The sequence below is a fragment of the Anticarsia gemmatalis genome, chromosome 1 (assembly GCF_050436995.1).
Source record: "Anticarsia gemmatalis isolate Benzon Research Colony breed Stoneville strain chromosome 1, ilAntGemm2 primary, whole genome shotgun sequence".
NCBI lineage: Eukaryota > Metazoa > Arthropoda > Insecta > Lepidoptera > Erebidae > Anticarsia > Anticarsia gemmatalis.
This window is the reverse complement of record NC_134745.1, coordinates 2,937,144-2,960,928: the sequence shown is the minus strand read 5'-3', so window position 1 is coordinate 2,960,928 and position 23,785 is coordinate 2,937,144. Positions and strand designations below refer to the sequence as shown.

Below are 23,785 nucleotides of genomic sequence, written 5' to 3'. Positions count from 1 at the left end.
TTCAAGATAAGAGAATCTATGAAAACCAGAACTTAAGTATTTTTTTTATTTTATTATAAAAAAGAGCGAAGCATTAATTTGAGAGAAGAATAAGATTCCTTTAGCAGCTGCCGGAAACTTAAACTGAGTCGATTGCCCTATCATCTGGCTATTGGCTATATTATAAGACAAGGCTCATTACGCAATAGACTTCATTAATATGCATTCATTTTTAATTAGTCGATTACGTAACTGGTACTAATTAGTTATCAACATAAATGTATGAGTTCGTTGTATGAAAACCATAGTACAATTCTTATTTCTTTATACATCTTTCGGAGAAAGATATTAGATTTAAGAATCACGCACTAAAATAGTTACTGAGTAGTATAGTCATGGTAGAATATAATATATTCAATATATCATCATTGATAGTAGCTATGCCCGAATATAGAAAACAATAAAACATTTTTTCTTCAACGCCCAACATGAATAATGTTAAGGAAGTCTCTGTATCCACATAATTTGTCAGAACAATCACATCGTCGATCATGGCGGAACAAAAACGAGTCTTGACTTTTTATGATCAACTTCATAGATATGATTCACAACCGTTCGGTAACTATGTGTGTTTACTTTTTATGTATTTTACGAGCTTACAAACATAGTTTAGTTTCGAACAAAGTTTGCTCTTATATATTAGCCCCCAGTTTCATTACGAGCAACATTTCATAAAATCAATTGTTCCAACGGTGAAGGAAAACATCGTGATACAAACTTAGCATGCCAGGGAGTTCTTTAGAACAGATCTTGAAGGTATGCAAAGTCCCCAATCCGCACTTGGTCAGGCCAGCGTGGTGGACTCAAAGCCCACCCTTATTACGGCAGGAGACCCTTGCCCAGTAGTGGGACATTAAGGAGTTAAAATTTTGTTTATTTTTTTCCGTTTATTGATTGATTTTTGTAAAAATACACCTATGTTTGATACTGTGTCTTAAACTAACTCTATGCTAAATTTCGTTACAAACGGTTGGGTAGTTTGGCCTTAAAAGTGATAGAGACAGACTTGCATTCATAATATTAGTATAGTAGGATTTTGTCCTTTATTTTTATCATATCCTTGAAGCTTTGGACTTCCTACGCGTAGACTAAAAAGTTTGATATGAATATTTTTATGATAATATTCAGTACAGTAGTGTTTAGTATGTATGTATTATGATTGCTTAATCAGGTTAAATAAAATATGTGAAGGCGTTACTGCAATCTTGTTTCGTTGTAGATAACCTGCTCTACTTGATTCTACAGACAGATTCCAAAAAAATATTTTGCATATAAATATGTAGTTATGATTTATAAATTTATGTATATGAATTATAATAGGAGCCCCTGCTGGTCTGAGTGGGGACTACAGCTGCGTAGATAGGCATAGAACCGCCTGGTGATCTTTTTATTGACAAATTTGTAGGTAAATGTAATTCTATTTAAACTTTACTTTTGAAATGCTGTAGTAGCTCGAAGCAATTGGACTGCGCTGTTTGATATTAAGCTACATTAATCGTGTAAAACCATGCGAATACAATTAGCTAAAAACAAGAGCCCCCGAATTAAAAATCTTCAGACCTCTTAAAAAACGCTGATCTTTAACAGTTTAAACCATGCTTGGCAACACTGTGTTCTTGTACTTTGTGCTCTATAAAACTAGTTTGATGATAAAAAAAACTCATATTTTTACGTAACACCATAGACGCGTTGCTGTGACGGTGCCCTCGAGCCATCATTACGAACGAACACTCTAATTTGTCATGAACACCCAATTACCATGCAAATGTTCCGACGATTATTATAAGAGATGTTTATCTATCCAGTAGGTTTAGATGTGATTTAAATCAATAATCGTAAAATTAATTTTAGGCTGTGTGTAGCATCTTATTAAAATTTTTGTATATCGTTAATGTGTGATAATAGGTATCTGATTTATGAGATAGAATAGCAGTGGCTATATCGAGTTTTTAAGTAGGTATTCAGTAGATATAAAAATGGCTCTGTTTTTTCAGTAGTATTCAATTCTACCATACCTGAATGCTCCTCAAACTTAAGTTTTCTTAAGCAGCCTTACCAAGTAGGTACTTCGAATTGCGATTATGTCGCCTTTTTCGGAAAACTACGGAACGGAATATTTTCACAACATCTCGCACGCTTGCTCCAAATTATTCATAGATCTACAGAAACAAACATTTTAATACAATAAAAAAACAAAAAATACTCAGTAAAAAACATATATTTGTACATTTATTCTTAAAACTATCAATACACGGGTGTCCCTTTACTTCTTTTCACCACCATGGCGTAAGCCACACAGTTACCAAAGGCATACAACGTCATAATACATCCACAATCTATCCAGAAGTTAGCTTCGTCATAACCAAATCGCTTTAAAACTCCTGCTCCTGTTCTTATACAAGGCATACCTTCGCCGTTCGCACAATTGATAGTATCAACCAAGTTCCATTGGAGTACGGAAACGCATTCCGTGCCGTAATAAAACCCTGAAATGTATCGAAGCCAGGAGAAGTATGGTGGAGCTGTAGCCAAATTGAGGTAGATCCCAGAAAACATGATCCCTATTAAGTCGTGAGGAACTGATATTAATGCTGCCGTCTCCATTTTGTCAAAGGTTGCTGACAGAAATGAGCCTGAAACGCAAGAAAGCTGTTCGAGATTTTATTTTATAAAAAAGAAAAGAATATTAATAATTCTTGTCTGGATTGTTATTGCATGCAGATTGAAATGGAAATACCGAAAGTCTTAGTTCAGTAAGGCTGCTATGCAAGATCTATTTTTAGTGTGCCTAATTGAAAAAACCTTTCAATTTTATATTGTGCGCAGTTTTATCTGAAATGTATGTTTATTAAATTGCGCTAATGGAACTTTAAAAGCACTCATAAACCTTATCTCACTTCACTTTAAGCAATTTAAATAAATTTTGAATCAAAACTCTCTAACCTAGCACGCTAATAATAAAGTTGTAAATGCATAGCATGCATATGCATAAGCATATTTATAGAGAAAAGTGGTTTTGAACAAAACAAGGTATTTTAATTGACGTGAACATTTTCTTACTTAATTATATTATATAGCTACTTATATTACACCTTTACATGTTTATACGATTGAAATGCAGGTAATAATTCTCAAATTACATTAGAATTGGGACTAGTAAAATGCACAGGTTACTGAATACTTATTCTGTAAGTTGAGCTGTGGGATATAATATGATAAGATTCAATTATACGATAAGGTTCGTACACAACGCTACGCAAGACTCCGATGCTCAACTATTTTAGTCTTCAAGTAACTACCGCCATACTAATCCAATTATGGGACCTTTGTACAAATCTCAATGGGTTCTAAAGTCTCTGAGTTTCGGAGATCTGAGTAGCCTTGCGTACGAGCAGTAATATATCTCAATTTTTAGAAGGCTTTTGCCAAGCAGTGGGATACTGGAACTCATGGGTTGTAGTTAAAAGAACTGTAAAGCGACTTACCTTGGTCTATACTTGGTTAATTTATAGGAGAAAGATTGGGAACGGGATTACTTTTCCTATATTTTTTGTGAGGGTATAATTAAAAGTTTAATAAACCTACGCAGACGAAATACTTTTGCTATAACTCTATCAAATTGTAAAGTCCCTCCTCTGCGTCTACCATAAAAGTAGCAAAGTAAAAAAGCGTAAAAGGAATAGGTAAAGGGTTAACTCAAATAAATACACATAATAAAACCTTGTAGAATTTATTGAGCTAATTCCCTAAGATTTTGAAAAAATATAAGAAATTAATGAAAACAATTTAGAAAAATATCATAACAAACATGCTTTTTAGCATTAAATTTTGCAAAACACGTCCTTTCACTGAATTACCAGAGTATTTTTTCGTTTGTATGGTTAGTGGTTTACATTGAGCTTGAAGGCTGCGTTTTCATCGTGCGGGGTAGAGAAGCAGTGCGTGAGGAAAAATCCCATCAAGAGATTGCTTTAGGACATAGTGGTGACATAACATCACATTTTTTTTGATGGTGTTTTTCCTACTTCCTAACTACGCGTACTCAAGGGTGACGCCCCAACTCTGCACTGCGTCAACGCATCGCAAAGACGACGTCACACGTCAATACAAGATTCATAGACAAGTAGCTCGATTCTCTACTACTACCGACTACCGACCTAACCAGGTTGTGATCGAGAAATTTTATATGAAAACCTGATGAGTTTTAAGAAGTATGAACAGCTACGATTTTCTAACGCTGACAATATAGTTGAGAAAGTACATAATATTTACTCTTATACTTATTTACTCTATTCGATCTCCCGTATACCGGTCAACTGCTGTATATAATGATTGAATATAAGAAAATATGTTTATTGCTATGAGCATTTTGTTACCAATATTTACACATTTTAAACTATTTTGTGACTTTTATTCGAGGTAAGCTGCTGTCGAGACTATCGTTTAATCACATGCTTTAAAGCTAAATTATGCTAAATTAACTTCTACGTATTGTCAACCAATTTCCAGTTGCGAGTATTATCAAGCATCACTAAGTGATAAAAAACTATTTACAATCTTAATAAACGGGCGTGCCCCTACTTCTCTTCACAACCATGAGGAAAGATATCAAATGAGCGATACAGTACATAGAAAGCAAGCAGAAACAATTACGCCAGAAATGTTCTTCGACATATCCATATCTGTTTAATACACCAGCACCGGTTTTTATACAAGGTATACCCTTAATTTCTACACATTCGATCGAGTCGATGGAATTCCATTGAAGTATGGAAATGCTCTCTACGCCATAGTAAAACCCTGATACGTATCTAAGCCATGATAGGTAAGGGGTAACGCTGGCTATGTTGAGGTAAATGCCGGAAAACATAGTGCCAATAAGGTCGAATGGTACGGACACGAGCGCTGCGGTCTCCATTGAGTCGAACGTCGATGATATTAACGAGCCTGCGGATATGAAAATTTAATTTCATTGCCAATTTAAAAAAAAAAGAATTGTATGTGCTTGAATTTGGAATTTTGACTACCCTTTTAATTTTGCATATTGATATCTGACACGCGCTTAATTAAATAACCTTAGTATTGCTGCAATATGGAATAAAGCCTTTTTAAGTGCTACAGATTGCATAATCAACATTAAGCGTGTAATACAAGCATAATACTATACTAAACTACTAACAAGACTAGGGTAAGGGTAAGAAAACACCAATATAATCAAAGGGTAACGGTACAACACTACAAATTTAATAATGTGTGAAAAGTTAATATTTTCATAAAAATGGTACTTACCATAAGCATTAGCGTAGTTAGCACAGAGTATACAAATGAAGTTGAATCCGAGCCAGCCCCAGAAACCACCGCGTAGTCCGGCTACCAAGAATATAAGTGCCGTATACAACGTCGGTTCTATCACTGCACGAGGTATCTACAAAGAAAAAGAGATTGAAAATATTTAATTACAGCTACATTATTCCGCGTTATCCGAGCATTGATAAACTCTAATTCAGTAGTAAATCTAAATGGATCCACTTTAGCAATTTGCTAAAACGGAAAATATTATTCCGTAGTTGTAACACATAATAGTTTATTTAAAGTTCCAACAAAAATGGTTGTAAAATAAACAGTATAATTAGTTACTAAACTGACGAACACTTAAAACATTTACCCAACAATATATAACTGCGGAAACTTACCCAAAATATCATCTTCGACAAGTAATAAGGTAACGGCGAGTACAATCCACTGGCAGTCTCTCGAAGTAATATAGGCACTTCGCTCGGGAATGTGATGAATACAGCGTATATGAATAAGAATATCGTTTCAGCAATCGTCAAGTATAGGAGTCCTTCCACGTTTTGTATGTCACGTTGATCCAGTTCTTCGAAATGTCCCGCATATGGGATTGAGATTATCAAACCTACGAACTGAAGAGAAAAGGTTACCGTTAAGCTGTTGGTTGATTTAAATTAAGGAAGATATATTACTATACGATCCGAATGGAAAGGGTAAAAGAAAGCAGAAACTGTTCGTTATAAAAGGTAGCGATAGCATTATTGAAATAATTATTGTTCACAAATATCAGGTGACCACAAAAGCAACTATTGATCCTTTTTCATTGATTATTGAAATTATATTAATAAGGTCCTAGCCGATATCCGGCTACGGCGGACATTTTCATTGAAACTGGTCAATGTTGGAGGACTTTGTTTATAGTATAATTACGTAGGCTGTACACAAATAATAAAAGATGTATGTACAAAGAGCGCAGGTGTGTTAAGAATAAAATTAATTGACGTTTTAATTGTTTTATTACAAATAATAGCAGGGCAATAATTGGCTTGATTGGTTAGAGACAATTTAAAACAAAATACATGTTTAAATTACATTTGTACACTTACATATAAATAAACTACAACTACAACACAATAAAAACATAACATTTTAATTCTAAACTTACCAAAAGTAGTACAAATTCCGCTACCCATATGCTATAGTTTCTTTTCAGTGCCTGAACGTTCCTCCACATCAACCAATAGAATTGTACGAAGTAATTTACTTTGACTCTGAAATATTCACACCAGAATTAGAATCTCCATGAACCTAGAATAATACTTTATAGCATAACGCATATTGAAAAATTATTGAATTGAATCAATAAAATTAGGAATGGGGTATTTGCTAAAAGTTAGGGTAATTATAACTTATTACTTACAGAGTTAAATATCTTTCGAAGTATTGATCCTGAAACAAAAATAACTTAGATATAGTATTGTTATATTTTATAAGAGTTGTTTGTACTCAAAGACGAAATAAATCGATGTTTTTTTCATTAATGTTGTTGCTCCCATGAAATTAGAGCTTATATAGCCGTAGTACCACAGCAGACTACCAAATTCCAGGCTAACATCGAGAATATTCCATTAAAAATTACGAAATTAGAAAAACCAAATAAAATAGCAGGAACTATTTATCGCACATAATTAGCGTATTTTTATTATTATTAAGTCTTTTAACAAACGTTGTTGAAATAATGAGGTGTTATTTATAACGTTATAATAAAATAATAATGAAGTTGAAAAGATCATGTTTTATTGACACAATAAATATTCTGATTATTGCTATTGATTAAGTGCTTTGTGTTTGCAATCAAATAAATATATCAAACTAACAAACGAAATCTAAAATTCTAATGCGATGTTTTTTCCTAGTATTTATTTTATATATTATTATTAAAATGTATTTAATCTTACTGACATTTAAAAAAATCAAGTCAATAAAATAAAATAAATATTTTTTTTTTTTTCGGAAAAGGTCAAAATTTAAAAACTATTTTATAGTATTGTTGTAACAAAAACTACGTGTCACTATTATTAAAAAACAACATTCAAAAACAAAAGAAAAAGTCGTTTTTGTTGAAATAATAGTGTGCAAATTAAATTAAATAACGCGAAAATAAAATATTTCGACCTTTTTAAAAGCAAAATAGTGTTATTATAATAAAATTAGAATAATGGAAACATAAAGAAATACTTTAAAAACGTGTAAATTAATAGAGGAACAATTGACACATCGTTAGCAAAGATAAATGCATAATATTTAGATTTAACGGTTTTTAGATTTACTGCATCGCCAATTCCTTGTTGGGAGTTAAAATGCAGTCAAAATAAATTGCGTCACTTATTAATATACGACTCACGCTAATATCTGGTTTATAATTTAGCTGTCTGTATACTACTTCTTACTTTTCTAGAACACGAATTGTGCATAATATATACACTAGTTAGTAATTTTTATAACAAAATAAAATACGGCTCAATTTTTCTAATCTAACAAGAAGTTAACTCGAACCTCAACATCAGATAAATCGTTGCAAACTATCCATGAGACCGTTTCCGGAATCAACTTCGGAATAAAACGTTATAACAACAGATAAAAAAATACATCTTAATTTAAAACATCCTTTTGTTTCAAAGTCGATCTAACAGAAACAAACGCTCTCATAATATTTCGTCATAATAATGAAGGAGTCTTAACGCATTTCCCGCACTTGGCGAGCTTGGTGGACTTAAACCCTAATCCCTCCCTCGTTCGGGAGGAAACGCTTGCCGAGCAGTGTAATGGAAAGACAAAACAGTACCTAATGGGTTTAAAAAATGGACCATACCTATTATTGACAAGCGAATTTCATATTTACTTACCTTTTCATCCACAGTACCATTGAAGTATTCGTTTTCGTCTCTTACAACGCCAACTTTGTTTTCAATCTCTCCTGCGATGTCTGAACGTTGGAACTCGTCACATATGCGTCTGATACGATCCCGACTCTCTTGCTCCTTGTCTAATTCTATGCCGAGGAGCGAGATGTAGTATTCTGCTGCGTTGAATCCGACTGGACATTTGTAGTTTAGGCTGGTAGAAGGTAAGAAAATGACATTTTGAGGAAAGGTTTGGTCATTTAGTGCAGATTTTGGCAAATACAAAGACGTGGAATATGACAATGACAGTCACATACAGGGTGGAGTGGCACATGATTCCACTCTAAACCAAGATACATTTATAGACACAGATAAAAATTGTGTAGTTACGAATAAGGAAATTTGTCTTCTGCAATTGCAAGGGATCTTTGAGAAAAATACTTGCGCAATTTCACGACATTATAAATTTCAGACTCCGGCAGGTTGCCTATTCTCATAAAAGGTGCAATTAATAAACCCATATTACTCTAATTTTAAACTCTATGAGTTCATGGAAGTATCATACGACTTGGTTTAATCCCAAAATCTCGGTGACGTAATTCGTTAACCTATATTTTACGCCAACAAAATGTTCTCACGGATATATATTTGTGATATTACCATAAAATATGTGCATACAATATATGCAATTTATCAGTATCGTAAATCCCACATATTTTTATTAAGTTTATAGGTCAAATATAGAGCCGGGGAACAGTATCTTGTATGATACGTATCTTATAACACTAAAACATATGTGAAGAGATCTTTATCAATAATATGTGCATAATACTGTCTTTAAATATATAATTATGCAGTTCATTCAACTTAGTGTAGATAAGTATGTCAGATATTTTTAGAAATATTTATTGCTGGAGACTATTTTACGGTGGTGCATAGAAAAATCGTACAAATATTTCTGTCTCCCAATATTGTTATTGATTACTTATTAAGGAATAAAGTGTCCAATTTAACCAGAACCTAGCGAAAAAAAAAATTGATCGCTATTATTGTCAAGGTTTGTCCAAACTTTTATCGCCGGAGACACATTTTCAAATTTTCTTAGAACTGTTCTCGATAAATTCAGGCCAAAATGAATTGAAAAGCATCCAACCACAGGATTTTGAACGATCCGATAAGAAATACAACAAAACCTAAGGTTGTAAGTCGCTCCTTATAGTGAAATACTAAATAGTTTCCACGCTAGCTAGAAATACTAATTAATTAGTTATTAAAATATATGCTTCATAATAATATCGGAGGCAAAAAATGACTTTCTCATTAAAAAAGACTACCGTTACAGTGTTTTAAATCATCACATCATTTATTTCCTAAAATGAATAAAATATAAAAAATAATAATAACACTAGATTAAAAAATAGTTCGCCTTGAACTTCAAAATATTCGTACAAATAAAAGAAAATGTTAAAAGTATTAAGTGACATTTTATTTTTATTAAAATCTTAAAATGGCATAGATAAGCTATCTCTATGATCCAGTCTTGACAAAGTAGGTTGGTTTAACCTTTTTTCTAAGTTATTTATTCACCAGGTAGTATTTTTTTGTGCAAAATGCAACATTTATTCTAGTTTTTATTATTATTATTTATTTTAACAAAATGCATATTTAAATGATTTTATCTAATCGGGAGTATTTCTAATGTTTATTTAATATTCTTTTTCACTCATAATAAAATAATATACAGCATTTTGTATATTACGATATTTTGGCTAAATAAATCTAAAAATAAAATGGTACAAGACCCTGAAATAAAACAATAATTTACAGTCTTACACGACATTCATACCAAGAACTAATTACAAAAAGCAGGTACTCACGATCCAAAGAACTGGTCAGCCATTTCAATAGTTCCTTGGAAGGCAATCCTTCCAGACGCGAGCAGCACCACTTGATGGAACAGCTCGAAGACGCCTGAAGCTGGCTGATGGACAGAACAGACCACCAGCTTGCCCCCAATAGCTAGCTTTCTAAGACGGGAGACCACGGCCGCTGCAGCCCAACTGTCTAAGCCCGTGGTGGGCTCGTCGCAGAACAATATTGGAGGGTCGTTTAGTAACTGTAAGGGAATGACTGGTTGTAATTATCTGTTTTTCAGTAGAATTAACTATTTTTATTAATTACCAAAGAAAACTTAATAAATTACCAAATTCGCAGCTGTATTCATACCTCATTAATAAAATTTCATAATTTCGTACCAGAAAAGGTAGTGATGAAAAAGGTTCAAATTACTTCAACGCACAAGACTCGTTAATGAATTAAACTTACGATCAATTAGCAGGTGCATTTTGAATACTTAATATTGAATTGACAGTTATTGAATTCTCAACAAAAAACTTGCAAATTAAAGAACACCCACTAAATAAACAATATCAAAGTCCATACAACGTATTCTATTAATAACTGCAGCAGTAAAACAGTAACAGCGAGTGTTACCTTTCTGAAAAACCATCAGTTAGCTAAGCAAACATACATCTAGTGTTACTTTATCTATTGGATAGGTTATCCGACACTTATCCACAAGTTACGCAAGTGTTTCTTAGCTCACCTGTACAGCTAATGAGACTCTCTTCCGTTCTCCTCCAGACAAAGACTTGAGTTTAGTCTTGGTGCAGTTGTTGACTCCAAGCTCGCTAAGTAATAGTGCTACGCGCCGAGCTCTAGCTAACTTTGTTGATCGTTTGTCCATCATCATGCGAGCCTAGAAGAAAACTTCACTTTAAAGACCCTTCAAGGAAGCTGTTTAACCAATTCTTCAGTTGAGATAATATGATGTTCCTTAGGTGGATGTTTGTTACACAATCATGCCAAAACTACAAAACGGATTTAGATACGGCACACAGATGGTTTAGAAACTGAATTTCATCAGAGGGTACTTATTACCCCCGAAAATCTTTTCTTGCGGAATAAGTCGCGATTATCGAGGATTTCAATTCTATTAAAAATAAATAAACAGCTCAGTGGCTGAGTTGTGTATGCAACAAGTGTATGTTACATAAAATAAAATAAAATAAATTATATTAAATTAATTTGTGCAAATTTTATAGTCATTATACAGTACATTACTGTTTCTAAGATGATAATTGTTTAATACGTTTAATCAAAGTAACTATGTATTGCACAGCGGTTATTTTTGTTACATTTGCTTCCTACAAGCCATGTATAAAATGATTTTGTCGCATCGAATTGGTATCTAGAGCATAAAATACCAACAAGGGTATGAGTCCTAACAAAATAGAAACTTGCATTTATTACATTTACATTGACACCTAAAAACACTTCCTAGAATATGTTTGTCATGACTAAATTAGTTATACCGTTTAACGCTGGCTACCTAATAAGTAAGTCTAGCCAAAAAATATAATTGTTAAAGTGATATGAATATTTAAGAAATATATTACTTATTAAATTAATACATGCATAATTCCACATAAAAAATGTCCCATGTTATAGGGTGCCAATCTATTACCATATACCGGGCACATTCAAACTCCGGGCTTCTATTGAAATTATATTAGTATCAATTTTACATTATAAAAGATCAACAGTACTTAGCCCGGGCGGGGAAGCCAACCCGATACCATTTGGTCAGTAGTCGCATACAAATACCGCCGTCGTATACAAATAGCGACAGTCCGATTATTTATTACTATAAAATTTAAATTAATGTAAATAAAATAACAATTTTGACTCAATCCTTATCTTTAACTGCTAGATGTGTATCAGTAAATCTGAATATCAACAGATACATAGATAGATAGATATTAAGATAACGAAAACGAATGTGATATTTCTACATTAGTAAGAATAACATAGAACTAGTTTCATACATCTAGCTATATAACTTAATATAAACAGGGCCACGCCCGCACCGTTCTTTTAAAAAAAGCTTGTTTCACCATGTTTTCAAATAGTTCATTATCAAAATCGGTTCCGAAGGTTAGTCGATAGTCATAGTTTAGTAATAATATAAATACGAAAGTCTGTTTGTGTGTTTCATTTATAGGGCTAAACTACTGAAGGAATTTTTAAAATGTATAAATATTGCATTGAAGTATTTGAAGACATAGTCAAATAAGATCTTTTAAAAAAATCCATGCACGCGGGGCCGTAGTTTGAACGTGGATATTTATTATTAGTTTAGAACCACTGTTTCCGCGTTTGTTAAATATAATTTATGAAAGTTATTAAACTTTAGGCATTACGTTTGTATCTATAATCTCTTCCTGAATTGATAAATTTTGTCTAAAATCTTTAACTAACCCGATACTGTAATTCAATCATATTAAATCTTTAAAATTAATATGCAATGCGGTTAGTTTTAAAGGTTAACTTGTACGATTAGGTTGCAGTCATTGAATTAAAAAATAACTTTGATTAATTCATGCTTGCAGGAAATATCCACTGCCGGTATAAAAAGTGTCAATAAATCATAATGCAATTATAGATAGAATATTAAGTAAAGGAAAACTAATTAGAATCTTAAATGAATGATTCGTAATTTTCATAGGTTTAACACATAGGACAGTATAAACAAGGTACAACGTTGACACTTAGAATACTTAGTGTAGTGAGCATAAGCTTGGATTTAAAGCCGTTGATTGGATATTAGGACAAATCTATCGTTGATGAGAGGCTAAGTAGGACTTAAGCTCAGTGACTATTTCTGCGGGTACGTAACGGAATTTTGGACAACTATTAAGACCATTCAACGGAATAACAAAACTTAATAGCAGTTAGTCTGACTCGGGATCGTGAAACGACACCTAATGGTTTGCAGCCGCATACACTACACCACTTGGACCGCAAACAGAACAACAGCTATTGAGTTATAAGATAAAGGGAACTCACCATAAACTCCATATGTTCAGCCACCGTCAGGTCATCAATAGCTAAATCTTCCTGAGGTACGAAGCCAGATATCCTAGCTATCAGATCTGCACCAGCTAACCTTCCATTCAACATGAGATAGCCGGTCATGGCACTTTTGTCTCGACGGCTAATAGCTGCCAGTAGTGTAGTTTTACCTGCACCGCTAAAGGAAAAAAACGAAAACGTATTTTTTTTTGCAAGTAGGTTAAACAATTTTTATCCTACCGCTAGGTAAGGGTCTTTTCCCGGATTAAGTGAGAGGTAAGTCTTGAGAAACATGTGTGGAAGGCGCATGCTTAAACCCCTTGGCTATCTCTGCGATATTTTGTTAAAGATAATAATTATTATTTAGAAGGAGAATGTATACTGTGTTCGTACCTGGATCCCATTAAAGCTACTAAGTTGCCTGATGATAAGACGCCATTTACTGTAAAGAAAAATAAATTTTAGAATTTTGTGGTTTCGGTTACATCATTGCACTTTTTGCAGACCCATTAAGACATTTGATTTCATGATACATTCTATACTGACATTCCATTGAGTGAGTTCAAAGGCTTATGGGTGTCGGCCGCGGCAGTGGTGCAATGGGTAGGATTAAACACCACAACCTCTTCATCCATTGGCCTACCATTTCTTCCACTAAACAATACTGACTAATCATATTCTAAACTGTAATTTGTGACCAAGTTGCAAGGTAAATGCGTATAAAAAGTTGATATCCTTAAGAATAGATCACATACATATTCTGTAATCGATATTACAAGAAGTAGAAGCCTCAAAGTGTCGGCCCTTTGACGTCTGTCAATAAACATTAGCATGGTTATTGAGCAGTAGAAAAGGGTCAACTAGTTTGTCGGTTTTATAGCTTCAATAAAGATAGTGTGATTCTGTTTTATTATGTGCGTAGGCCGTATTTCGTTAAGTTGCGTTCTACTGGTATAAAATGCTTTTCAATCACGCTTTTTCAATAATAGCGCTTGTTCCTAAACCGATTTTATTAAAGAATGAGGTTCTTAATTCTGTTTTATTGCTATACCTGCAAAGACATAATTGCATTGTTTTCTCTTATACATATTTTTGTTGGAAAGTGGTTAGTTTCAAAATAGGCAACATTTAAATTTGTAACCGACTTCAAAATGATGTTTGAGGATAGACAACGGTATTTTCATTAAAAACGGTTCATGTTATCGATTTTTTGTTGTTCAAAACCAATAATTGCGTTTCGTTTTCAGTTCATTAGTTCAAAGTAAATCGTTAAATTTATCCACCCAAGCCGTTTGTCCACATTCCTCTAATCATTTTAATTTAATTGACATCAAATTATGCAATGTGTTTACCGGTTTTGTTTTTCAATAATATTAAAGTAGCTAGAGACCTCCATGTTTTAAAACACACGCATAATTTTGAATATATTATGTTATTCCTAGAGCCTACTAGTTACGAGGTCCATAAATTAGAAAAAAATGTTTTAAATAGAATATTCTGTAAAGTAATATATGAGCTTTTATTTAAATATAAAAGCTTATGTAAATAGTTTCTCATAGAAACTGCCTAAAAACTTTTAATTAGCTCACGATTTCTGCTACCATATTAATATTAACAGCAATAGGAATAGGCGAAAGAAACTGGCAAACGGCGACGGGGGCTTATCACGTATCTCAGTTAACAACTACTATTTGAAAGCCACTATACTAGTAACATTTCTAATCAGTAGTCACACCCTTTTTTAAAATCGCTACACAATTAAATTTTCATATTGTAACGGAACGGAAAGTAATAATACTTTCCGTTCCGTTCCTGGATGATGGTGACCAATAGGTCTACTAACTAATCGACGAAGGCCATCTCTTCGTAATTTTATGACGACAGTAAATTAACGTCACATAAAACCTATAAATGGACGCTTATGAATACACAAATAACTGGTATTTTAAATATTTAAATCTTCAAATTAATTAAACGAGAGCCACAGTAACATAATAGAGGCAGCTTCGAATATTTGTCGTAAATCAAACACCAATTGCTTATATTTTTATGTTATCTAGAATTGACTAGAAAATTAAGAGATTTAAGCAATGAATTCATGTTATTGTCAGCATACAAATTCGACGTTAGCATTGTTATTTATTAACGAAGAGACATATTTAGTTTTACTTTTATTGGTGACCTTAAGCAGTGTTTGATACCGGTTAAAGTCCTTTTGACATTTTAACTATGGAAGTTAATTATAGAGTAGGTACTATTTATTTTCAGTTAACATTTATTTTTCTCATCTGCCCTTTGGTGGTCAAAGCAGCTATGATCAAAGGAACATTGTCCTAAATGTAAAGATAGTTCTTAGTAGATATGTAAAGTTAGTTGTAAGCTTTACTTCCGGAAACCAGTAGATAGAACCAGTCATAATACTTTTACATAGCTCATCATTTCAGTATACTGTCCTACTCCTACAATTAAACAAAGATCGGTCTTAGTCTCTTTTCTTCAATGCGTCCAAAATGATTTACAAGTCATGTTAGCATAGCATTTTTTAACAATCAAAATCATCATCTAATGCAACTTCCGTATAAATTTTTTTGCTTAGAACATCTTGGATGGGACCTTTACCCTTTAGTTCAAACTCGTCTTGATATTCTGCGACATATTAGTAAAAAATGTAGCGTGATGCATTATATGAAATATGAACAAGGCCAACCGCTTGTCAGGATTCTATAAAACTGCTAGCTATCTAAAAAAAACTACTTTTGCATAGTAGTATTCAATACGTGCATTGGACAGATAGACAGGTCTGATGATGACTTACTTGGCTTAGCACTCAGTTCTCATTTCAATAGGTAATCTATCGTCCTTTTTATGAAGTTGAATTAATTAAGAAACCGCTCTTTTGCATACTTTAAGAACTATGTAATTTAATTAGGTATGTAATGTAACTAGGTTGAATGTAAGGACAACGAACGTTTAACGGAAAGTTAAAAGAGTTTTAAACATACAAAAATAACAAATTACTGCTACGATAGTTTCTTACACATGGTAGAAGCATAGGTTTCCAAAAACGTTTAACACATCTCGTGAACTTTTGATCCCAAGATAGTACTAAGAACATGATAAGGTCAACAGATGCATATCCGCGGATATTATACTTATCTGATACATACTATTAAATTACTACTCCACAATATCCGAAAAAAGCTTGCATACAAAAATAGCAGATACATACTATTAAATCGTTCCTCCACAATATCCGAAAAAACACACACAAGAACAGCAAAAGGTACTTACGTCCATGTAAAACTCTGACATCTTCATAAACCGGTGACTTCCATATGCTAGTCTGGGTCTTCTTCCTCCTATAGACGGAGAGGTCTTTCCACGCTAAAGACAGGTTGCCAGGCGTGTCTCCCAGGCCTATGTCGTCATCATCCCAGTTCACCACGTTCCCGGTGAGCACGTTGCGCGTGGGCAGCTTCAAATCTAGATCCTTCATTTTGATTTGGTGTTACGTCATTTGGTTTTGGCTGGAAAGAGAGACAGAATTTGTATGTTACGGTTTCTTTTTCGTTGTAAATACTTAAGGTATACAAAAATAATCAAGGTCTTTTTATGATTTTCACTGTTTTTGTTTACATACTCTGTCGATTTAGCACTCGAATTCAAAAACTCTATCTGGCGCTTTATTTTTTCAACTGTGTAAGATTATGGAAGCAGTAGTATGCCGACGCTCTCGTTATCTCTTATGGACAATAGTCATGTTGTTAATTAAGGTATCAATAGTTACATTCTTTGAATTTGTTTAGGTTATCAATGTAATTAACGAATATGTAGTTCAAATAAGTGTTCCTAACCATTTTTTTTGGTGGTGACGCAAAGTTGAATACATTTTTCTATTTAAGTACTAACATGTTCACAGGCAGAAGTAGGTTTTATGCGATAGAGGAATTAAAAAAGGAAAAATATATCTAAAGAGAATACATATTGTTTACTAATTTGGTAATTCTTACATGTGTTGTTGAAGCACTAATCAGTGCAAGAAACAATTCGTTTTGAACCAACATACTTGCACTGTACATGCAACTAACTATATGCATGTAACTGCATGCTACAGTTGATTGCATACGTCAAATCATATGAGCGACACACTTTCGATCCGATCTATCTTACATTAATGCTCAGTCGATGTAACTCGACCAAGTAAGATCATTCAACCAGTAAGGGTGTAGTAAGATCTTGTTGCGAATGCCTTTTGAACTAGCAACAAAGTTTATTTACCCATAGGTTGCTTTGCACTTAAGTATGCAGATCAAATAGGAAGTTTTTTCACCTAAATTAAGAGTTCCTGTAACTTGTACCTACATACTGTACTACATAATGTACATAAAATCAGCCCATCTTCAGATAAGGGTAGGCAGGGACCAGAGAACGCCACTTAGTACGATCCTTACAAACTTCTTTTGCTTAAATGACACTGCTTACGGATTATTTCGAACTTATCTCATAAATGAAGTGACAGCAAGTTCAGCCTAGCCTTTTTTCCAAGTATCGAACAGTTGGAGTCGGCTTCCGGAACAAAAACTACATTTCTACTGATAAGCTATCAGGCACGGTTACAATTAATTTAATTAACCCTAGATTCTTGTTACGCATGAAAGAAAACAAAATGTATTTATGAACGTACAACACGTTCCTAGTTGCAGTGGCTAAGGTCGAAGGTGAATTCTAAGACAGGCAGTCAGCCAGTCTTGTTTTACATTTATATTATTTTTATCTAGATTCTTACATATTATTATGACATGGATTAGATCTCCGTGGGAAATAAAAAAGCAACAAGGCCACCGTGCCGACAAGAGAGTGAACAAATCGTTGTAACTCTATCTATTGAATACACTTCCGATAACGTAACTCAATATGATTGAATGAGAAAGATTGGTTGGTGAAGCCATTACAGTTTGGGCGCTAATAAAGTAATAAAAGTAACGATTAGAAATAAACGCTTCGATAAAAGTAGATAAATAGATATAAGCCATAGTACTATTTCTACGTCAAGGGTGCGTTTTAACAATAACGCCGATGGTCTTGGAAAAGATTGGAAAAGCTTTGAAACGGCACAGAAGATGATAATCCTCCATATTACGTACAAGTTTTCAGAGAGAAAAATTCTATGTATGTATTCTATGGTGTTTTTGCGTTGTGAAGTTACAAACATCTATATTATTAAACGAGAGTTATCCATGCAACAAACTTTTACGTTTTATAACATTGATAAGACAGATATTTTACAGTGAACTGGGAATGGGTTCATTTATTCAAACCCAACAATAATTATGTACATACTCAAATATTTCGCAAAAGTAAAATCATATGCTATTGATTTCTATCAGGTGTATGTAACGTAGTACAATAATCTTCTTCACGCCTATTTAAATTGTTACATCCCGATCCTTACTCTTGCCGAATCCTTAAGCAATTTGTATATCCGGTCCGCTGCTTGTATCAATTGATACAAATTGAATCAATTTCGGCACCTTTTTGACTGGCTGGTATGGCAACAGATAAGGTTGAGACTGTTCTTTGAAAAGCAAATTACAGTATTCATAATTACAGGAAAAACAATGTTAGTATTTTATGAAAACCGTGCATTACCGCTATTTTTTGAAAAACCTTTAACATTTTTTTTATTTAGTTGAGAATGAGAAGATTTTCTGAACTTTTAAGAATGCACTTTTTTACACTCATAGGCACGAAATAAATTCTTAATTTTAGTTCTAAGTCTAATTTTGAAACCGATGTAATTATAACGTTTTTATAAGTAACATATTCGTTTAACCTCTGTCCAATATCCGCATATTCCCTACGGTTAAATGCAACACATTTATTAGTAAAGTTTATTTAACAATCACGGAACTATTTAATTAAAATAAGCAAGAAATATAATTCACGTCTAACAAGACGTACTTTTTGTTACAATAAACACACAACCATTACCTGAGCAAATTATAGTCTGTGGTTATATTAGGCCTTGACGCATAGATAAGTAATTTAAATTAAATAAGTATATGCTAAATTCTAAGATTATTATTATAATTAAGGCACAATTTAATATATTTTAGACTATAAAAACCGGTAAATGAAAATGGCTATAGAAAAGGATGTAGATAAGGAGATATTACTAGACATTTATGAGAAACGACTACCTGTGGTTAACACGTGGGAAGTCATTTTTAAAGAACTGGTTAAACAAAGAATATGTGAATATGTGTTTGTAGGTAAAGAAACCTTTATTAGTAACAGTACGGTGCTTTGAAAAAAGGTTCTGAGAAATAAAGCAATACCTAAGTTGTGTCAAAAAAAAAAAATATGAATGAAATTACTGTTATAGAGTATTCACTGTATTGAGCTTTCTGATAATAATATTAAGTTAGGAACCGTTAAGTCTAGGCTGGACTAATTATTAATTGTGAGATAACTTTATTCGATGAACAATTGTGTCGTCCACACACTACCCGTTAAAACTTTAGAATCTTCATGAGACAAAGTTTCCTAACAATAGAAGTCGGCCGTAAGTGATTCAAAAGAAAAGCATATGCAACGACACCCCTAAAAACGATGTCAGGTCATTGATCCTAATCGTTTTTAGTCCATTCTTAGTACATACAAGGCCATAGTCGCCATGTTATTGCAAAACTCGTTCTAGTAAAATATTTTACACTTTTTTTTACGTTTTAGGAGCCGGAGGAGAAAAAGGGTGCAAATTGATTCACAAACCCGTTTTGATATTATCTAGAATGTTACATAACCGTTTAAAATTGTTATGCAATGCATTCATAGACATCTTATAGGTCATTTTTGTTTGGTAAATATTTTATCTAAACATTAAATAATAATCAAGTTAATGGAGAAGTCAATTTTATAGTTAATCCGTTTAGTTAAATGATAATGAAACATCAAAATCTAAGCTTCATGTAAAAATAAAAATGAGTCTGGCTCTAGGGATTATGCATGAGTAACTTTCAAGCTTTTATTAGCAGAGATAAACGCCAAAAATCTGTTACGTTATATTCCATAAGCGACCATAATCTAAAAAAATTACGAATGACAATGATACAAAATGGCAAACAGTCGTTGTGTAACTAATTTAAACTTCAGCACAAAACCATCGCTTAGCATAATAATATACGTTTTCGCATTGTTCTGGTCAAACATAACAAAGTTTGTATTGCGCACTAAACAATTACTTTGTTAAAGCTCTATAAAGTCTATCTACGAGATACAACTACGCAAGCAGGTAAAAAACTATGACAAAAAAATGAGCTTTGCTTTTTGTATGAATTAATATTTGTCTTGCGTAAGGCCTTGTAGCATGGAACAACTTATTCAAGTCAACATTTTAAACTCATTCAACCATTCTACAATGCGATTGAATGAGATAAATAAGAGTTTTACAAACTGTTCATTCGATTGAATCAACAATGTCACTTTTGTGTATATTATTTACCAAAACTAATTTAGGAAGAATATGTTTTGTCATCATATTAGAACTTTTAACAATCATCTTGTACCTATAGTTTTTCCCGCAGGGCATAATTAAGCAAAAACTAAAACTTTTTAGTTACTTTTCCATCCAACAATTTGTTTAGGCCGTATTTCCGTATTTTGAGAAGGTGGCTGTCTAGCAAAAGCTGTAGTCCGTTGGATTCATAAAATTTGGCGTCCGCGAGGATCGGAACACAGAAAAACAATACTTAACAGCAAATAATCGGTATAACGCATAAAACAGTCGTATTTAATATTTTTCAAGGGGATCGATTCTAGAAGAGTGGTTGTAGCCTCAGTTAACGGAATGATTTAAGTTTTCTAAGTACTCAAGTACTGGAATATTTCCAATGCAGCGGGAAACGAGGCCGGGCCGCTTTCCATCGTGTAACATTACCGCTAACACTGGTATTGAGTTACTTTACACGTACCTACAACAGACTACAGAAACAGTAATACCATAAGTAATACCGATATAACAAAATTAGTTTAAACTACAATTTATGATAAACGCGGTTGGATAGGCACAAACTGACAAATATAATTGCATTTATGTAAAAATCTCAACGTTTTTGATATTACTTATTTTACAGACCCATTTGAATAATTGCACACATTGTTCAATAGCAGTACCTACATTATTCTCAACTAACCGCTGTTAAATGATTCCATATAATTGATCTCTAACTTCTGATTTTACATTGAATACATCTAGAACAAGATATCGTTCATTAAATGTGTCCTTAACAATGCGTTACATTTTAAGTCAATACAAAGTTTATTAACCTTTTGAACGTGTGTAATAAAGATATAGTAATCTAGCTAATAACAATATTTGCATACTCTATCTTAGAGGACATCTGATACACGTATGTGCCCTTCCTTCTAGTCATTGAGTTGGCTTAAGTTACACGTGCACCACTATGCATACAATCATACAAGAATCTATGTACAGAGCAGTACCTATGTGTAAGAATGTTTCTACACTGAAATTACTTCTTTTTATCAGAGATATAGAGTTGATATTTTCCCAAGATGTGTATGTAGATACGCCTTCCCTAATAATAGGTAGCATTTATTTGCGAATGCTTTCTAGGGCTATATGTTTTTTAGTGGTCATGTCAAATTTTATTCATCCAAAAATAATTACCTACTCTATTTATTGAAAGAACATAAAAGTTTTAATATAAAGTTGAGGCTGTTTAAACGCTGTGCGGGCATAAGTAGATCAAGAATATTCAAATGAAACGCGCCGGGGAATGTGAAAAATTTTCTTATCTTCTTTTTTATAGGTACCTAAAAAACTTCGTCGAAATTCATTCGTAAATTGTTTTGAAATGCCAAGGACGATTACATAATTAGTAAAAAGAAGAGCTTTCCACGATAAGCCTGTTAATTGTATATCTAATTAACTAATTATTATTAAAATGAATGAATCACTTTTCAGGGCCTATTATAAAGCCATTTGCCATCAGTAAAACATTTTATCGGCCGATTGAGATGTTGTCAAGTATTGCACAATATTTTCGGAGCCTGTTCTGATTGGCTATGGACTCGACCGGAGGTACTTATGGAAGGAGTATAGGAATACTTATACCATGCCCTATGTTTTAATGGGATATCGAATAAATGGATATATTATTGCTGCATTTTAGAGAACACGAGGCATTGTAAAATAAAATGAAAATGCGTGTGCTTACAACACGTTTTGTCACATTTGTATGGGCATAATGGAAAACTGCCTACACAAAAGTGCTATACATTTTTTAGATATTAATCTTACGAGTGGAACCTGGCTATATAACAAGGGCATGATGATTGTAGATTCCTTTAAAAAGGTATAAAAAAAGTCCTTTTACAGTACAGCAATACAGTGACCATGTAAAATTTTATAAAAATACTTAATTGCATTCAATATTGTTCTATTAAAATACATGACGCACGTGAATAAACTCTATTATGCATTTAACACGATATTTTGAAGGTCCGATGCCGGTCTCGTGTCTAAAGTCATCGGCATCTTATGCCCTCTAAAATTGTCCAAAATATGTAGATACGATTAAATAAAAATTACTTTTTCAAAATAAGTAGAGCTGTTATAAAAATAACAAAATATTTCTTAGAGGTTAACATGAGGTATTTTATTTTTATTTATAAATGTCGTAAATAAATTGGTATATATTTATAAACTCCAATAGAACGAAAGAAAAACTATAATATCACTTAACTCACCGATAAAACTTATGAAAACTGATTTCTTGAAAGCACTGATTTCAAGAACTTTTAATTATTTTCACTCAGTTTATGATCCGATAACACACAACAGATATAAACACTATTTAAAAAAAAGAAAATGTAGAAAAAAAACTATAAAGGTCACTCAATGAGTTTAAAATTCAAACGACGAACGTGCTTCGCTACGGAGCCTCTACATGCGACTGGCTTAATTACTTGAAAGAGTGCTTCTAATTCCCTCACTTTTATACAATTTAATAATGAGAAGAATCATAAATGATAGCTAATTACAATACTTAGTGCGATAATACTTAGTTTAAAATGAGTATTAAAACGCGTGCACTATCGGGAACTTTAAAACCAAAAGAACGATTTCGCGCGTAGCGATTTGCAAACTCGTTTCACACAATTATGCTGAATTAATAAGTATTTTAAATAAGATTGTTAATATTCACCGGTTCCTACTTGTATTCTATCCGATTGTAATGATATAGATTTTTTTGCTGTTACTTATTCAAATATCTAATTCAGTGTAGAGATAAGTCCATCGCGGAAAGCTTCCACGTAGAATGTATAGGGTCCCGAAATAATTCTATTTGAATTTAGTAAATAATAAATATGTACCTACTAAACCTTAACAAAATTCGAATTCTTCAACATCGTCCAATATTTTACTTCCTTGACTATTTGTACCTAAATAGTTAAAGTTTCTAGTACTTAAGTAGTTACATAAAAATTAACAGTTTCTTTGAAATACCTACCTACTGGTAGAGTTAGTAGCAGAGTCAAACTAGACTGATGAATAAACTAAGACCTTCTTAGGTACCTACCTACCTAATATTTTTATAGAGTTTATGTTCTAT

General features: G+C 32.8%; 1 protein-coding gene across 3 annotated transcripts; it reads right to left on the bottom strand.

Moving 5' to 3' along the window:
* Positions 1–2,251: 2,251 nt before the first annotated feature.
* On the bottom strand, positions 2,252–23,706 carry LOC142987725 (protein scarlet-like). Of its 3 annotated transcripts, none has more exons than XM_076136721.1 (12): positions 22,920–23,280; positions 16,440–16,675; positions 13,542–13,590; positions 13,143–13,326; positions 10,840–10,992; positions 10,112–10,350; positions 8,238–8,448; positions 6,752–6,780; positions 6,497–6,602; positions 5,733–5,963; positions 5,329–5,464; positions 2,252–2,672 (listed from the first exon to the last, which is right to left on the bottom strand). In XM_076136721.1, exons 2-12 carry the CDS (start codon positions 16,642–16,644, stop codon positions 2,284–2,286), a joined length of 1,932 nt encoding a protein of 643 aa, XP_075992836.1. In that variant the 5' UTR covers positions 16,645–16,675; positions 22,920–23,280; the 3' UTR covers positions 2,252–2,283. The 3 variants fall into 3 exon arrangements, with proteins under 3 accessions (XP_075992836.1, XP_075992830.1, XP_075992822.1); XM_076136715.1 differs by lacking the exons at positions 2,252–2,672; positions 22,920–23,280 and adding exons at positions 3,742–4,986; positions 23,684–23,706; XM_076136707.1 differs by lacking the exon at positions 2,252–2,672 and adding an exon at positions 3,742–4,986 and having other exon boundaries at positions 22,920–23,276.
* Positions 23,707–23,785: the final 79 nt, after the last annotated feature.

Excerpts from the sequence above, each read along its gene's own strand:
- LOC142987725 (XM_076136715.1), bottom strand. The coding sequence starts at position 16,644 with ATGAAGGATCTAGATTTGAAGCTGCCCACGCGCAACGTGCTCACCGGG. Across the intron at positions 13,591-16,439 it reads TGTCAGAGTTTTACATGGAC|TAAATGGCGTCTTATCATCA; the intron begins GTAAGTACCTTT and ends TTTTCTTTACAG. Across the intron at positions 6,781-8,237 it reads ATGGTACTGTGGATGAAAAG|GATCAATACTTCGAAAGATA; the intron begins GTAAGTAAATAT and ends TTTTTGTTTCAG.